The sequence below is a fragment of the Balearica regulorum genome, chromosome 27, assembly GCF_011004875.1.
Source record: "Balearica regulorum gibbericeps isolate bBalReg1 chromosome 27, bBalReg1.pri, whole genome shotgun sequence".
In the NCBI taxonomy this organism is placed as follows: Eukaryota; Metazoa; Chordata; class Aves; order Gruiformes; family Gruidae; genus Balearica; species Balearica regulorum.
This window is the reverse complement of record NC_046210.1, coordinates 1067827-1083700: the sequence shown is the minus strand read 5'-3', so window position 1 is coordinate 1083700 and position 15874 is coordinate 1067827. Positions and strand designations below refer to the sequence as shown.

General features: G+C 60.6%; 1 protein-coding gene across 5 annotated transcripts in view; it reads right to left on the bottom strand.

Annotated features, from left to right (window-relative positions):
- TET3 (tet methylcytosine dioxygenase 3) overlaps window positions 1-15874 on the bottom strand; it is a 28341-nt gene that overhangs the window by 6600 nt on the left and 5867 nt on the right. For 3 of the 5 annotated variants that reach the window (XM_075736438.1, XM_075736439.1, XM_075736440.1), the window contains 4 exons: window positions 3210-5421; window positions 1013-1103; window positions 691-784; window positions 42-250 (listed from right to left, as the gene is read on the bottom strand). In XM_075736438.1, the coding sequence (XP_075592553.1) occupies window positions 42-250; window positions 691-784; window positions 1013-1103; window positions 3210-5421 (2606 nt within the window). Of the gene's footprint in view, window positions 1-41; window positions 251-690; window positions 785-1012; window positions 1104-3209; window positions 5422-12754; window positions 12852-15727; window positions 15855-15874 lie in introns of those variants that run through there. The other 2 variants (XM_075736443.1, XM_075736441.1) reach the window with 2 other exon arrangements.

Below are 15874 nucleotides of genomic sequence, written 5' to 3'. Positions count from 1 at the left end.
CCCGTCACCCCGAACTGGACCGGCGTCGCGGTGGGACTTACTCGTCGTTCAAGCCGCAGCGGCGGCTGGTGGGGTTGCCGTACTTGGTGAGGGTGTCGGTGAGCTCCTGGTAGAGCGTGTCGCCCAGCGTGCGGGGGATTCCCTCCCAGGCCAGGATCAGGATGATGATGACGGCGTTCTGGCAGTGGTGGCCGGCCCGGTGCCGCACCAGGCACAGCAGCTTCTCCTCTTGGTTGTGTCTTCGGATCACCTGGAAAACAGAGGGGCCAAGTCGGACTGCTCCAACGGCAAACACCTCCCGGGATGGGGAAAGCCCCAAAAGCGGGTTCTGGCCGCCTTCCACAGCACTCCATGGGATTTAAGGGGGGCAGAGCCGTGGGGGCCCCTGTGGTTGCATCCCCCTCCACGGGATTTGGGGCACTGGCTGGGGCAACGTGCCCGGCCCAGGGGCTGTGGGTATGGACATGCTGTTCGGCGGGTGCTGAGGGTGGGAAGCCCCGTGGAATTTCCCCGGGGGCGGCTGCCGCTCTCGCTTCCTCCTTGCCAGCCACAGCTTGAGCGTCCCGCCCCTGCCCGCTGCGGCCGCCACTGGCAGGGACCTCCTCGTCCCCAGGCAGGGAGGGGACGGGCAGGAGCGTTCCCCCAGGGTGGGCTCCCAGGGGGGACAAGAGACGGAACACAGGCACTCACCCACTTGGCGATGGGGCAGCCCCGGGAGCTCTTCCCCTCCTTTCCCGTGTAGATGACCTTCTCGATGCGGATGGCCTTGCCCTTCTCGCCGTACCTGCCAGGGGACGGGCGTCAGCCCTGCTTGCCCCCTCCACGCTCATGAGTCCCCCCATCATCGGCCACTCACGAGCCCCCACTTGCCTCACAGGACCCCGCTCTCCCTCGCAGGACCCCACTTGCCCTTGTGAGCCCCCGTTCACCTTCACGGGACCCCGCTCACCCTCATGGGACCCCATCCACCCTCCCAAGCTTCCCCTCACCTTGACGGCCCCCCAGGACTTACCGCTCCTCCATGAGCTCCCTGATGGATGCCACGGTGGGCCCCGAGCCCAGGTGAGTGTAATACGGCCCCTCATCCTTCTCCACGATTTGCTCTGCAGAGGCAGGAGGGGGACACAGAGATTTCAGGGTTTGCACCTCCACCGGCTGCCCCGAAGGATGCCCAACCCTCAAATCGAGCACTTCTCCACCAAAAATCAAAGGTTCCTCGATGGCATTTCCCCCTAAGAGCATCGGGGAAGGGAAGTCGCAGTTAGGGGTTCGTTAAACAGCTCAGCGGCTCCTCTTCATTTTCTGCTCCCAGCTCTAAAACGTTGCTGGGGAACAAGGGGACAGGTGCTCAGACCCATACCCTTCGCAGACTCGAAAACCTCCCCGAGGGGCCACAGCCCCTCCGAGCATGCCAGCACCAACTGTGGCTCCATCCCAGCACAGGGGATTTGTGCCGGCTGCCCGAGCACGGTGCATTTTGATGAGCTCTGCTGAGAAGAAGCGATTAGCGGCGGCAGGCGATTCGGCACACAAACCCCACCGGCCCCCCTGCTGGCTCCCACCCTGGGCACCTGTCTGGCCCGGCTCACTGGGACCGGCTGGCTGCTGCCAAAACCATCACGGGATGATTTGGAGACTGAAAACTGCTGCTGCCTGCTTTTAGGCTTGCCTGGAGGATTTGAGGATGCTCACGGGATGCCCTGAGCTGGCTGAACCCATGCAAGGACTGAGCTGCTGCGCAGGGGAGAGGCGGAAGGATGCTGGGGCTACGGGAGGAGGATGCTGGAGCTACAGCCCTGCAAGCAACACACCCCCAGCAGCAGCAAACCCCTTGGGGCTTTTAGGGCAGGAAGGTGCGGGCGTGGGAAGCACAGGGCGCTTTGGGCAACCGCGGCGGCACAGGGGTCAATCCCCAGCACGCAGGGATGCTCGAATGCTGCCGGGTGGGACGCATCCGGCACTACGGCTGGGTCTGATCCCATCTTTCCATCCCTCTGCTCTCATCACCCTGATTTTCATTCCCGTCATGTCTAACTGGCTGGGCGCCAGCGCAAGGAGAAAGCCGGGCTCAGCTGGGCTGCAGCTGTCCAGACTGAGATCAATACGGGACACGCAGCGAAGGCTGATTTTATTACAGCGTCTAACAGCACAGGCACCTAATAAAGCACCAAGCCCCGACTCCTACTTAATTGCTTTCTCTCACAGCTTTTCCTTGAGAAAATGGAGAGAGGTGGCGGGGGGGGGGGGGGAAATCCCCCCCTCTCCCAACCCCTAAACCACACTGCAAAAGAAAAAGCAACCCCAATCTTTTCCTGGCACTGCGGGGCTAAACTCCAAGATTGGTTCGAGCGGCTCCAGAAAAGCCTTTCACTCACTCGGTGCCATTTGGGCTAATTACCGCTGCCATTTACGAGCAAATAAATAAATAATCATAAGCCCCGCTAATAAAGTGTAGCTTGCACTTGGCCCAAGGCCACCTCTCCCAGCGGCACGGGGGTTCGTTTTTCCAGCTGGATGCCCCAAATCCTCACCCTGCTCTTCCCAAAGGAGAGCTCCAGCCTAAATTTTGGGGAGGGAAGATCCTGCTCCCAATGTTCGGATGGAGTTGGACCGCAGGGACCAGGTGGGAAATCTCTAGCGCTTGCTGCAAAGTCTAACAAATGCCAACACACACCAAAAAGAAAACACACAAAAAAACCCCAACCCCAAATCCAAGACTTTGGTGCCTTTTCAATGCATCCCAATGGATCGGCCACTGAACAACCCAGTGTCCTGGCAGTAAATATGGCTCTGGGCATAAGCACGCGTGCCGAGCCCAAGTTTGGATTACTCAAAACCAGCTCATTTGGCTTAAAACAGCAGGAATAACCCGGTGAGCTGGGATTTAGGCAGGTTTCAGTGCTGGGGCAACCATGGGCCCCTCTGTGGGATTTAGCTGAGCGGTTAAGCGGAGGCAAAAACCCAACAGCCCTTTGGTTTTACTGCTCTTCCAACCCACGCCGGCACAGCCAGGTCGCCGTCGGCACAGCCAGGTCACCGTCGGCACCATCCCCTGCGGCGACGTGGCGGTAAAACCGTAAAAAAAAAAGACAGGTAAAGAGAAAGCAAAGGCGAGCTCCACAGCATCGGGGAGGACGCATACCCCCAATATACCGCTCCAGGGGCTCGCCGCCACCCCGGTAATCCCCCCGGCACAGCCACTTGCTCACCGACACAGTCGCAGGTGGGGAACTCCGCTTGCGCCCGCTTGGCCGGGGTGTCCAGGAGGCTTTTGGTCGGCGTGTCCAGGTATTTCAGCGGCGACTCCAAAAAACCGCTCAAGGTCGGTGTCAGCGGCACCTCGTCCTTGGTAGGCGTCCCGTCAGCATCATCCGCGTCGGGGTTTTGGCTTTCCTCAGAGTAAAAGCACGTGGTGGAAACCACGGTGATAGCACCAGAAGATTCGATTTTGATCTGTTTGGGGGAGCGGGCAGTGAAGGGGGGCTCCAAAAGTGACCCCTTCCCCGGTGAGAATGAAAAGCTTTTGGGTTCGGCTTGGGGAGCGCTGCTCGAAGCCGGGGCAGCGGCAGCGGGGGGCACTTGTGGGGCTGGCGCCGGCCCCCCCGGCAGCTCGGTGGCCCTGGGGGCGAGCGGGGAGGGCGTCTTGGGGGGCTGCAGGTTGAAATTCTCCCCGAATTCAGCTTCAAATTGCCGGATGAGCTCTTCCAGCTTGTCATCCACCACAATGGGAGCCGGGGCGGCCGGTGAGGGGGCGGCCACTGTTTCCTCTGAGCCGGTCGAGCCCACTGGCACCGGGTGAATTTGGGGGCCCCCCCCGGGGGCACCCCTTTCCTGAGAGTCGGGAGCCGGGGGGCCGCCGTTGAGGGGGGTCGGCGGCGGGGGGCGAGCGGCGGGCAGGGGTAGTGCAAGAGGCTGGAGCGGGAAGGCAGGCGGCGGCGGGCCGGTTTGCATCTCTTCGGCGGGGGGTTCGGCGCGTGCCCGAAACCCCTCCAGGCTGATCTGCCAGAGGGGCAGGAAGAGGGGCTGCGAGTCCTTCTGCTTTGCCTTCTTGATCTGCACTTGCTTACGGAGCGGTTTGGCCGGGGGGGGCTTTTCGGGCGGCATTTTCTTCTTCTTCTCTTTGGCCTGCTTTTCAAAAGGCTTGGGGGGCACGGCCGCGGCACCGGGAGCCCACCAGCCGCTCGGCCGATCCGGGGGGGCTGCCGCTGCCAGGCTTTGCTCAAGGAAGAGGCTGCGCTTGTGGTGGAGATGCTGCTGCAGGACCAGCTGCGTCTTCTTGTGCAGGTCAGGCTCCGGCGGTGCCAGCGGCAAACGGGGGCCGCCCGGCGCTTCTTTGCTGGGCGCTCGTTCGGGGGGCTCTGTTTTAGGCATGGTTGCTTTTCCGGCCGTCGGTTCGGGTCTCTTGAAAGCCGCTTTGATGTAGTCGTCGGCGTTACCCAGCAGCTGCTCCAGCTCTGCCATGGGGTCTCCAGCCCCCGCCGCCCCCTCGGCCTCCAGCCCCCACGCTGCTGCGAAGCCCCCCTGGGGAGGCGCCGCACCGAAAAACGGTTCCGGTGCTGCTCCTGGCTCTGGCAGATAACGGGGTTCGTCCCCTCGCTGCCATGCAGCCCCCGGCGGGGTGAGGGGGCCGGGGCCAAAGGGGGTGGCGGGGGGTGGCGGGGGCGGTGGGGCAGGGGGCTGGCTGTTGCCGGCGGGCTGGGGGAGAGCGGCCGAGAGCTGCGTCAGGGCTTCGATGGCTATGGCGGTCTGCAGGCTGATGTTCTTCTCCTTAGCAATGGTCAGCGCGCTTTGGGAAAAGGGGAGGCCGTCGGGCGGGCACGGCTCGACGGTCTCAGGCACCGGCTGGGGGTCGATAGCACCTTCCTGGGGGGGCGGTGGGGGGTTGGCGGCAGCGGCACGGGGCCGCGGTGATGCCGGCTCTTCGCCAAGAGCCGTCTTGATCTTCTGCTCCAGCCATTCCAGGTAATCGGGGCACTCGGGGCCGTCACAGTTGCAGTTCGGGGGCTTCACACCGTGCTTGGCCAAAGCCAGGGCAGCCTTCAGGGCGTGCAGGTCCTCCCCTCGCGGCACACCATCCGCCACGCTCAGCCCACCCCGGCTCATCTCCGAGTCGAACTTCTCGTACAGCAGCGACGGCGAACCCGGGGGCGGTAGCCGGTAGGAGGAGACGGCTTCGGCCACCGCTGAAAAGGCCACCAGGTTCCTGACGTCTTCCAAGTGGGCTTTACCAGCGGCGGGCAGCTGGCCCGGCGACCAGCTGCTGGGCTCCATCAGCGCGGTGTCCCCCGCCTCCGGCCGGCCCCCATTTGCCAGGTTGAGCCCACTGCCCTCATTCAGCCGCCTTTCTTCGACATAATTAATTGGCCCTTCTTCCATTTGGCTTCTGCTGGGTCCATCAACCGGGTTGCCCGCCGAACCTGTCTGTGAGGAGGGAGAGAGGAGAGACGTGAGCATCCCTCACCATGACACACATGCCATCATCCTCCAGCCTACTTCCTCCCTCTTTTTTTTTTTTTTTTATTCCCCCTTTCCCCATCTCTTTGTCTGACCCGGGTGATGAAGACGCAGATGAGCCACTCGAAAAAATTATCGCCGCCAGCTAAACCACGCAGGTTTTGCCCAGCTGCGTAAGGAGCAGCTTGGTTCGAAAACTGGCCGGTTTTCACCGCGCCGGCCCCGCGCCACCCACGTCTCCACCCCACCACCCACTTTCGAAATTGCTCATGGGACGGTTCGGGATTTCCATCGCCCGCCAAGGGTGAGATGCAGCGGGGTGGGCCGGGGAGGGCGTCCCCAGCTCTGGCGACATGGTTTGCACTGGTGCAGGAAGCAGCACAGGGAGAAAAGGGGTTTTTTTCTGGACCTGTACCCGAAGAAAACATCCTGGCTGGGAGCAGCCGTCCTTTGCCGGGGGGCCGTGGCACGGCAGGAAGCCGCCGAGTTGGCTACACCGGTGCCAGGGGGGGTGCTTTTACCTCGAATAACCCAGCGTCTGTATCAGCACGGCTGGCCAGGGCTCCCGGCAACACCAAGCTACAGCACCGGCGTCCAGAAAACCGGCCGCGTGCCACGAAGAGACCAAAACCGTTAGAGCTGCCCATACTGACGCAAGGCGGCGGCACCCAGGGAGCCCGTCACCCTGGCGTCTGCGCTCATGCGCCCTGGTTAAGACCCTCCAAGGGGTTTTGCCAGGGATGGGGGGGTTCTTTCTGTGCTCTATGACTCTCTCCCCCTCGGCATCAGGGATTTTAGTGCTGTGGCAGCCAGGGGTGCCAGGCTCTGGCAGTGTGTTGAACAGTTTGCCGATAACTGGGGGGGAGCTTCCTGCAAGCTAAAAATACAGCAAAGCTCGCTGGAAAAAAATATGACAAAGCAAGCAGAGGTTGCGGGCAGAGCTTCCTGCCTCCAGACAGTGCCGGCACCGGCTCACTGGAAGGATCTGCAGCCCAGACTCACCCCGAGACCCCGAATTACTGCTCCGTGTGCAAGCAAGCTGTCAGTGTGTGGCTGGTGGTGGTGGGGCTGCGTTTAACCCTTCAGCCACCAGCACCGCGGCTTCAGCACGGGCATCCTTCAGGGTGAGAGGGTGAGCGAAGCCACACGCTTGAGCAAGGCTGATTTATATGCCGGAGATAAGCACGCTGCTGACTGCGGCGATACCCCGGCAAAACGGAGCAGGAACCACTCCCGGCATGATTATATCCCAAAAATCCCCCCTCCCCCAGGGCTGAAAACTCCCAGGGGAGCACAGCGCCGGTGCAAATCACCACGGCCCCGCTCCGGCACAGGGTTCACCCTGACGCTGCCGCAGCTTTACAGGGGCTCCAGCTTCAGTCCCCTCGCAGCATTCCCGGGGCCAAGCGAAGGAGCCGCAAGCGATGGGACTGGTCCATCAGGTCCGGGGAGCAAGTGCTTCGCCACCGGTTTGTGCCGCGCACCGGCAAAACGGCAACCCGGGCAGGGTGGGGACAACACGCCGCCTCCGCTCTCCTTTGCAAACCAAGGCAGAAACAGCCTCGCCCATCCTTCCTACGCTGTCAGCTTCCTCCTCCTCTCCCCCAGCCAAAAGGGTTTTTCCCAAGTAGCAGGGAGAAAAATGCCCCAGGCACCCTCCAAGTCTGCGGGGTGGGGGGGACACGCTCGTGCCCTGAAGTGTCCCTGGCGTCACAGCGCCGATGCCAGCCCGGAGACATGATATGAAACTTGTTCTGCTCTGGGTGGGGAGAGGATGTGAGCCCCAAGGGTTTACCCAGGGTAGGGAGGGAAACCTGCTGGGTAAGGGCAGGGGAAGCCCCGAAAACCAGCCGCTGGGCCGGGGTGGCATCTTGGGCTGCTCCATCCCATAAACAACGTTATCGACCCAGGCCGGGGATGCAGGAAAAAATTGTTCACCCTGCAAAGGCGAGGTGGGAGCGAGCAATCCCCCGCTGCTCCTAAAGGGTTAATCCAAGAGCTACAACCTTCCCCAAATCACTGGGGAAAAATAAATATATATAAATAGATATAAAAAATATATTTTTTTTTTTTTCCTGGCTCTCCCATCCAGCTCCTTTTGTTCCTAGCCCCATGGGCTGGGACATGGAAAGCCCTCGTAGATTGTCCCCAAAAACCAATCCCACCCCTCAATCCCGATTCACTCTGGCAGCATCCACAGAAATCCCTCCATCACTGCCGTGGGCACTTATTCCTCCATGCCTTGGCCCAGAAAAAGCGCTGCCGGCCCAAACCTCCTTCCATTCACCCCAGGAAAGAATAAAAGCTGGGGAGAGGGGGAGGGAAATAAATGAAAATAAAGAGAAAACCAAGCACTTCGGTTCAGGTTAGCTCAGCTGCTCAGCTCCTGCATGGTCCCTTCTGCACCCTCTGGGTGCTATAAAAGGGGAAAAATCCCCCTGAGGATGAAATTTTTTTTTTTTTAATCTGTTTTTCCTCTTTTTTTTATTTCCTTTTCCCCCACACACTTTTAAATGCCTTCAACAGAAGGAAGGGAGGAAAAAAAAAAAAAAAAAAAATAACCACACACGCAGAGCCCGGCTTGGAGGGTTTCCAGCCTGGGCTGCGCTCCCTGGGAACAGTCCGGAGCCGTTTATAACCCAGCGAGTGCCAGGGGGGAGCCCCGGCGGGGGCACGGTGCCGGATTCGGGTACGGCTCTGGTCGGGCGGCACTTACGTGTGCGGGGCGGGAGGCGAAGCCGGAGGCGACGGCGGGACCGTCCGGGGAGGAAAGACGAAACGAGTTGTTCAAGCCTCAGCCGCCCCGGCCCTCCCCGCCCCCTGCAAAACCAGCTGGAGGAGCCATTAGTCCCGGCGCCGCACGCACGTAGGGACGGACGGACGGTGGAGGGCCCCACGCCGGCCCCCACAGCCCGCCGGCGCTGGCCGGGCCCCGAAAGGCATCTCGACACCCCGTGGGGGAACACGGGGGGGGGACCCCAGCCCCACAAGCTGGCGGGGAGGGACGGCTGTAGCTCTGCTGGCTCCGGCGGGGAACCACAGCCCCCGCCAGCAGCAGCCCTATAGATCCTGCTACCCTATAGATCCTGCTACCCTATAGATCCCGCTGCCCTACAGATCCCAGTGACCCATATATCCAGCAACCTGCGTATTCAGCAATCTTAGATATCTAACAACCCTATATATCCAACAACCCTATATAATCAGCAACCCTATATATCCAGAAATCTTATATATTCAACAGCCCTATATATCCAGCAGCCCTAGATAATCAGCAATCTTATACATCCAGCAGCCCTATATAGCCAACAACCCTATATATCCACCAGCCTTATACATCCAGCAGCCCTATATAGCCAACAACCCTATATATCCACCAGCCTTATACATCCAGCAGCCCTATATAGCCAACAACCCTATATACCCACCAGCCTTATACATCCAGCAGGCCTATATAGCCAACAACCTGCCTACCCAGTAACCTCATATATTCAGCAACTTATATATTCAGCAGTCCCATATATCCAGCAGACCTATATGTCCAGCAGAGCTAAATACCCAAGTTCTCTATATTCAGCAACCTATACATCCAACAACCCTATATGGCCAGCAGTCTATATATCCTGTAGTCTATATATCTAGATTTCAAATTATTACCTTCAATCTCCCTGCTGGGCTGTAAGAAAAACAAACCAACACCCCACCCCCCCCAAAGCCAACAGGGGAAACAGGTTTTACATCCCTCACCCTCCAAAAACACCCACTCGCCCCCACCGGGGCCCCATAAATTCCCCCGTATAAATATTTTGGGGGGGGAGGTATTAAATTCCTTGGCAGGAGCCAAACGGCTCAGCTGCAGAGAACGGGGCAACTCGGTGCATGCAAAGCGGCTTGGAAGACGCTGCTTGGTGTCATCCTGCTGCAAAAAAAAAAAATGCTCAAGTTTTATTAAAAGCGCAGAATTTGGGAGGCGGAGGAAAGCAGAGGAAGGCTAGACCGCAACGGTGGGAATGCCGAGTCCTTCCCAGTGGCATCTGGGCAGCGGGGGGGGACGGACGCGCAACGCCGCGTGCCGGGGCTGCGGCAAGGGCACGGTGGGGTGTTTGGGAGGTCAGCGGGTGCCGCTGCCAGCCAGCGGCACGGGCCGGCCAAGAGGCAGGAGGCAGCTTGGCTGCCGGCCCCACGCCGCGCCGGTGGAGCCCGGCCAGCCCCGGCACTCGGCTTGTGGTTTTCCTCCTCTGGCAACAGCCCCGGGGATCCTCCACCGGGACGGCGGGTTGGGGGGCACCGTGGGGGGTAAGGCCCCAGCATCCCCGAGCACGGGAGACCCTACAATAACAAACCGCCTGGCCGGTGCCAGCAAAGGGCTTTGCTGGGGAAGGAGATGCTGTCGAAATCACACACAGTCCCCTGAGGACTGATGCTCCCACGGGGGGCACTGACCCCGAGACGGGAAAAACCCTCTCCCGGTCCCAAACCACCACCACCATCCCCAGGTGCCGGGGGAGCATGCCGGAGAGGAGCCAAACGGCACAGGTGCCCTAAATCCACACTCAACACCCCGAAAAATGGAAAATAAAGGAAAACTACAAAGCCCAAACGCTGAGCCGGACCCACGATAGCCCCCCAGCTCACCCCCCCGGCTCCCCCCTGCCCGGGGGTACCCACCGCGCCGGCTCACGGCCCTGCTGCCTCCCGGCGCCGCGGGCGGCTGCGGCTGCCTCTCCCGCCTTGTTTTCCAAGCTGTTTCCATGGCCCCAGCTGACCCCAGCGCTGGGTCTGAGCTGCTCGCTCCTGTCCTCATTTAGCCCGGAGAAAAGCCGGAATAGCACCGATGCCGAGGGAGCTGAGCTGATTTACGCCGCGGGAAGCACGGCTCTGCTTTACACCAGCCCCAAGAGCACTTTCGGGGACCGCTGTAGCCGTAACCCCTCTCCCGATGGCACTGGGGCAATTATTTCACCTCCTTTTCCTTCTCACCAGCGTACGACGAGCCAGTTAAACACGATATAGTCCCGCTCCTCGCTCCCACACCGACATCCCGCCAGCACCAAGGAGCTTCCAAGAGAGACGGGGGATCTTTTTTCCAGGTGGAAAAGAATTTATTCCCATCTCCATCCTCCTCATTTCCTTCAGGAAAAGGGGGGGTTCCCTTTTGGAGGGGCCGCAGAAGGGATGCTCAGGGTGGGAATGCTTGGGGCAGGGACCCTCGGGATCAGGATGCTCGGGGTACGGACGGTCGTGGCGGGAATGCTCGGAGCAGGGATGCTCGGGGAAAAGGATGCTCAGCACTGGGGACAGGCGAGCGATGCCCCGGCGGATGCTCCCACCAGAACAACTTTTGGGAAGCAAGCGGCTGCGGCCAAACCACGGCGTACATTCCCACTATGGCACGCCTTCCCACCGCGGCGTGGAGCCGAGCCGGGAGCTGCCAGTTGGCGCGGGTAGGGGGAAAGGCTTGGCAAGGCACGGAGCCGCGTCAGGCTGCCGGCTCTGGCCGGGCAGGGAGGGAGCCGAGCTCTTGAAAGGGAAAAGGAGGAGGAAAGAGAAAAAAAGAAAAAAAAAAAAAAACCAAAAACGCTGTGCTATTTTTGTTTCTTGGAGCGGTTTTTTCCTCAAACACAGCTGGCTCCTCTCGTGCCGGCACTCGGCTACCAGATTGGCGCCAGGGCCGGCTAGGCAAAGCCAAATCACTGGTTGGTGGGGAGCGATGCCTGCCTTGTCTCTGGGGAAGGAAGGGGAAGAAGGGGAAGAGGAAGGGGAAGAGGAAGAAGGGGAAGAAGGGGATGGGGAGGAAGGGGAAGAGGAAGAAGAGGAAAAAAGGCAAGATGGGGAAGAGGAAGGGGAAGAAGAAATGGAAGGGGAAGAAGGCCATGGAGAAGATGGGGATGGAGATGAGGAAGGGGATGGGGAAAGTGAGGAAGAGGAAGAAGGGGATGGGGAGAAATGGGGAGAAAGGGGAAGAAGGTGAGAAAGAGGATGGGGAAGGAAGGGAAGAAGAGGAAGATGGGGTTGGGGAGTAAGGGAAAGAACGCGACAAAGGGGAAGGGGATGGGGAGGAAGGGACAGGGTTGGGAAGGAAAAAGGACCCACCTGGGAAGGAAGAAGGAAGTGGGAAGCGTGTGGGTCGCAGGAGAAAGGCCTGGGGCCTCGCCTCGCCCGGCCCCAGCCCAGCCGCCCCCGCAGGGCTGGGCCAGATTTCGCAGCCCCCCTGCCAGCGTCCCCTGGGGGACCCGGCCTGGTCCCACCACCTCCCCCGGCGGAGGCATTTCCACCCTGCTGATTGCTTTGCATTGCAAACCAGGGGGGGAAAAGCCAGTTTTTGGGGAGCGAGAAGGAAAACCGCCCCACACCCATGCACTACCCAAACTGCACCCCAATTTTCAAGGCTTTGCCCCCCCCTCCTCGGTTTGAGCAGGTTGGGGTGTCCCTGCACCCTCCCGGCCACTGGGTGCAAGTTGGGGATGTGCCACCCAGCACCCATGGATGCTCGGCTCCCGCCAGCCCAACCCCATCCCATCGTACCTGGGGGATGCCACAGCGTGTCCCCCTGGGACGTGGGGGACTCCTCACGCCGCCGCCGCGCTGCACAGCCCGACCTTTCGGTGGAGCAGGAGGAGGAGGAGGAGAACCGTGTGCGCCACCGCCCTCCTGCCCGGCAAGCGCGGACAAGTCGGCGGTGCGATGGCTGGCGGGCAGGAGCCAGGAGATGAGTGGGAGCCCAGCCCTGCCCCGTCTGGGAGCAGGGAAAACGCCGGCTCTGCCAAACCCAGAGCTGGTTTCACCACCACGGCCCGTCCCCCATAGGGAAAAGCATCTCGCGGTGGGTCGGAAACGTGACCCCTCTGGATGAAATCCTTTTTCCGAAGGTCGGAGGAAGGCGCACAGGGTGGAAAACGCGGGCCGGCGGCACGGACGCCGGCTCGGCACCAGCAAAACCATTTTGCAGCACGCTGTACAAAAAACCCTCCCTTTTTCTCCCCCAAAATTTAAAGCCCCCCCATCCCATTCCGGCTGCCTCCCTGGGGTCGGTGCCGCTGAGTCAGCACCGGCGCTGCTGAGTCACTGCAGCCACCTCAGCCCTGACGCCAACCAGCTCCGGCGATGAGCTCAGCCGCGGGGGCTTCAGCACCTCCACGCTCACCGGCAGCCGCGGCACCGGCACTGCCAGGCCCCAGGGAGCCGCGAGGCGAGGCTTTTGCCAGCACCTCTGCCTACATTTTAGGGTCTCACCAGCTTCCCCCCTCCCCCCTGCCCCGAAACTTCATCCCATCCCCAAAATCACACCGATCGGCATCACCTTGAATCCAAGACTATCGAAACACGGCTGCTAGCTGGGTGAGGAAGCTAGCAGCTTTCCAGCTCTCCCATCTTCCGACCGGTGCCACGGTCCTCTCCGAAAACACCCCATCATGGACCACCCATGAGCCAGGACAGCCACCACGGTCACCATTCGCATCCTCCCCATCTTGCTTGCCAAAAGAAGTACGGGAACGATAAAAAAAAAAGGGGGGGGGAAATCTAATTTTGCTTTTTTTTCCCCCCACTGGGGTGATCAACACCGCGGGGGATGCGCTGACGCCCGCCTCCGGCTTCCCCGGCCCGGTGACGGGGTTGATGACTCACGGGGAAGGAGGGGGGGGGAAGCAGCGCGTGCACGGGGCCGTCATGTTTGTAAACCTAAAAAAAGCCATGTGCGGGCAGGCAGCGTGCTCCGGCCGGCAGCACCGGCTGCCAGCGGCTGCAGGTGAGGAGCACGGGGACCGGCAAGGCACAGGCAGCGGCTGCCTTCGCACCAGCAACCCGACCAGGGAAGGCTCGGCAAGGCAACCGGCGTGGGTGGGAGAAGTCGGCCCCACTTTTGTAGCGATGGCTTTAATTGGTGTGGCTTTACGTGCAAGGGCCTTAACTGCAATGGCTTTAATTGGTGCAGCTTTAAGCACAAGGGTGTTAAGTGCAACAGCTTTAAATGCAACGGCTTTAAATGCAACAGTGCTAGATGCAATGGGTTTAAGTGCAACGGCATTAATGCGGCGGCATTAATTGTAACACCAACTGGGGTTTCTAAGAGGCTCAGGGTCTTTAAAGCCCCTCACCCTGTTGCTGCTCATCTCCCTCCCATTGCCTTCCAACACAGGGTTTGCAATGGGCCACACAGCTCCCGGGATGCTCCTCCACCCATTTCAGCCAGGCTGGGATCCGGGGGCTGCGGCGAGTGGGACTGTGCTACCAGCAGCCGCCAGCTCCGCAGTGACAAACCCTCCAGCCATTACACAGCATCCCCCAGCCTCCGCACTGACAACTGCAGCAATTACAACTTGCTCCAATTCTTTTTTTTTTTTTTTTTAACAGCGTTTTCAGGGCTTGGGGTGGTTCGGGGGTTGTTTTTTTTTTCCCCCTCATTCGGCTGCAATGGAAACTGCAGGCTCGGGAGCTCGCAGTCCCCAGCTCCCCTGTTCGACAGCAAAATCTCATTTAATCAAAAGATGCAGTGACTGGATGTGCAGAAGCACTTCTCTTTTTTTTTTTTTTCTTCCCCTTAAGAACTGCCATTTTAACTGTAGCAAACAAACACGCCGCATTGTCCCCACGACACGACTCCCTCTGACAACCCGGCAGAGCCCTGCCTGCCAATACCCGCTGCCTGCGCGCTGCCAGCCTCGTCCCGCCACCACTGAGCATCCCGGCTCCCAGGGAAAGGAGCTTTCGGCCCTGGGACAGAGGAGAAAATTGGGGTTGAGCTCGGTTTGTGGGGCTGGCAGCAGCGTGGCGGGCAGATGTGGAGCAGGGACGGAGCCGATCGCAGCTGTTTCACCTCCAGCCTCTTCCCGTTTCATTTCATCTCCCCTTGGATGCCGGCCCGCGGAGGGGGGGGATAAAAAAAAAAAGCAAGCTCTTTCATCCTCAAAAATGGTCTGGCACCCTCTTGCATTGAGCTCAAAGCAGCAAGATTAAAGAGCTGGCAGAGGAAGGGAGAGGGGGGACCGGTCCCCAGGAGGGCTGGGTTTGGGGTGCATTGCTCTCGTCCCAGCCCGCATCCCGAGCTGCGGTGGGGACAGCGAGGGCATGGGGACGGTGGGCTTCAGCGCCGGCCCCTTCGCTGCCATCCCATTAGAAAGGCTCCCTGCGCGCACGTGGAGGGACGCGGTGGGGACCCCGACGCACGCAGGCAAGGAACGGTGACCCTATTGCCCTAGGAACAGGGATCGGGGATGCCAGCACATGCAGGCAGGGGACCAGGGACCCCGATGGCATGGGGACAGGGACCCCGCACATGCAGGGAGGGGAGCAGGGACGCCGACGCTACAGGAACAAGGAGCAGGGACCCCAGCACGCACAGGCACGGGACAAGGGACACCATTGCCACAGGGATGGGGACACTGGCGTACACGAGCAGGGGACCACGGACCCTGATGCAGTGGGGATGGGGACAGGGGAACTCCAACACACGTAGGCAGGGGGTCAGGAACCCCAGTGCTGTGGGGACAGGGACACACGATGCCATAGGGACATGGGACCCTGGCACACATAGGTAGGGGACTAGGACCTTGATGTCACACAGATGGGGACCAGAGACCCCAGCACATGCAGGCAGGGGACCGGGAAACCCGGCACACACAGGCAGGGGACGGGGGACCACAGTGCCACGGGGACAGCTCACTCCGAGCGTGCCAGCACCAGGAACACCCCGGGAAAGGCTTTTTGGGACTCAGACCCGCAGCACAACCACACATCCCAGTGGCACCACGCCACAGCTTCACCGTCCCCATCCCCAGCGGGGCCAGCAAAGCCCCACCAGGAAAGGCCAAAGTGGGGGGGACACATTTTGCCTTTCCAAGGTCCCATCAGCTCCTCCTCTGAGCTGCCTCTCCCTTCAATTACAATTACCTGCGATAAAGGGTCCGGGTCAGCAATCCGAAAAACAAACCTCGTCACAGCTAATTAGGTGCCAAAGGCCAAGAGCGGGGCTCATTTATGGGGCCACCATAACAACCTGCGAGGACTCTGCTCCGGTGCTGCCCATCCCTCCCCAGTATGATGCAACCTCGGTGCCACACCGGCACTCACCGCATCCCAGCACCCCGCAGTACCCGGCACCCCGGCACCTGCGACGGGATCTTTTTTTTTTTTTTTTTTTTCCTTGCAAAGCATCCGCGGCTCTGGAGGCGGCTCCGGCGTTGGCGGGTAAGCAGGCGCACACGCGGGCGCATCCTGGGTGCGAGATCTGAAGCATCCCCGTCCCCCGAAAACACGTGGTGCCAAAGCCACTCACCACGGACTCAAAACTTCGGGGCGGCTGTGCACTTCGCCACACTCTCTCTGACCTCGGGGACGTCCCCCGGTGCCACCAGCATCCGCAGCCAGTCACATCCCACCCGCCGCCAAACCACCCCGCTCTTGGCACCGGGATAACCGAAAT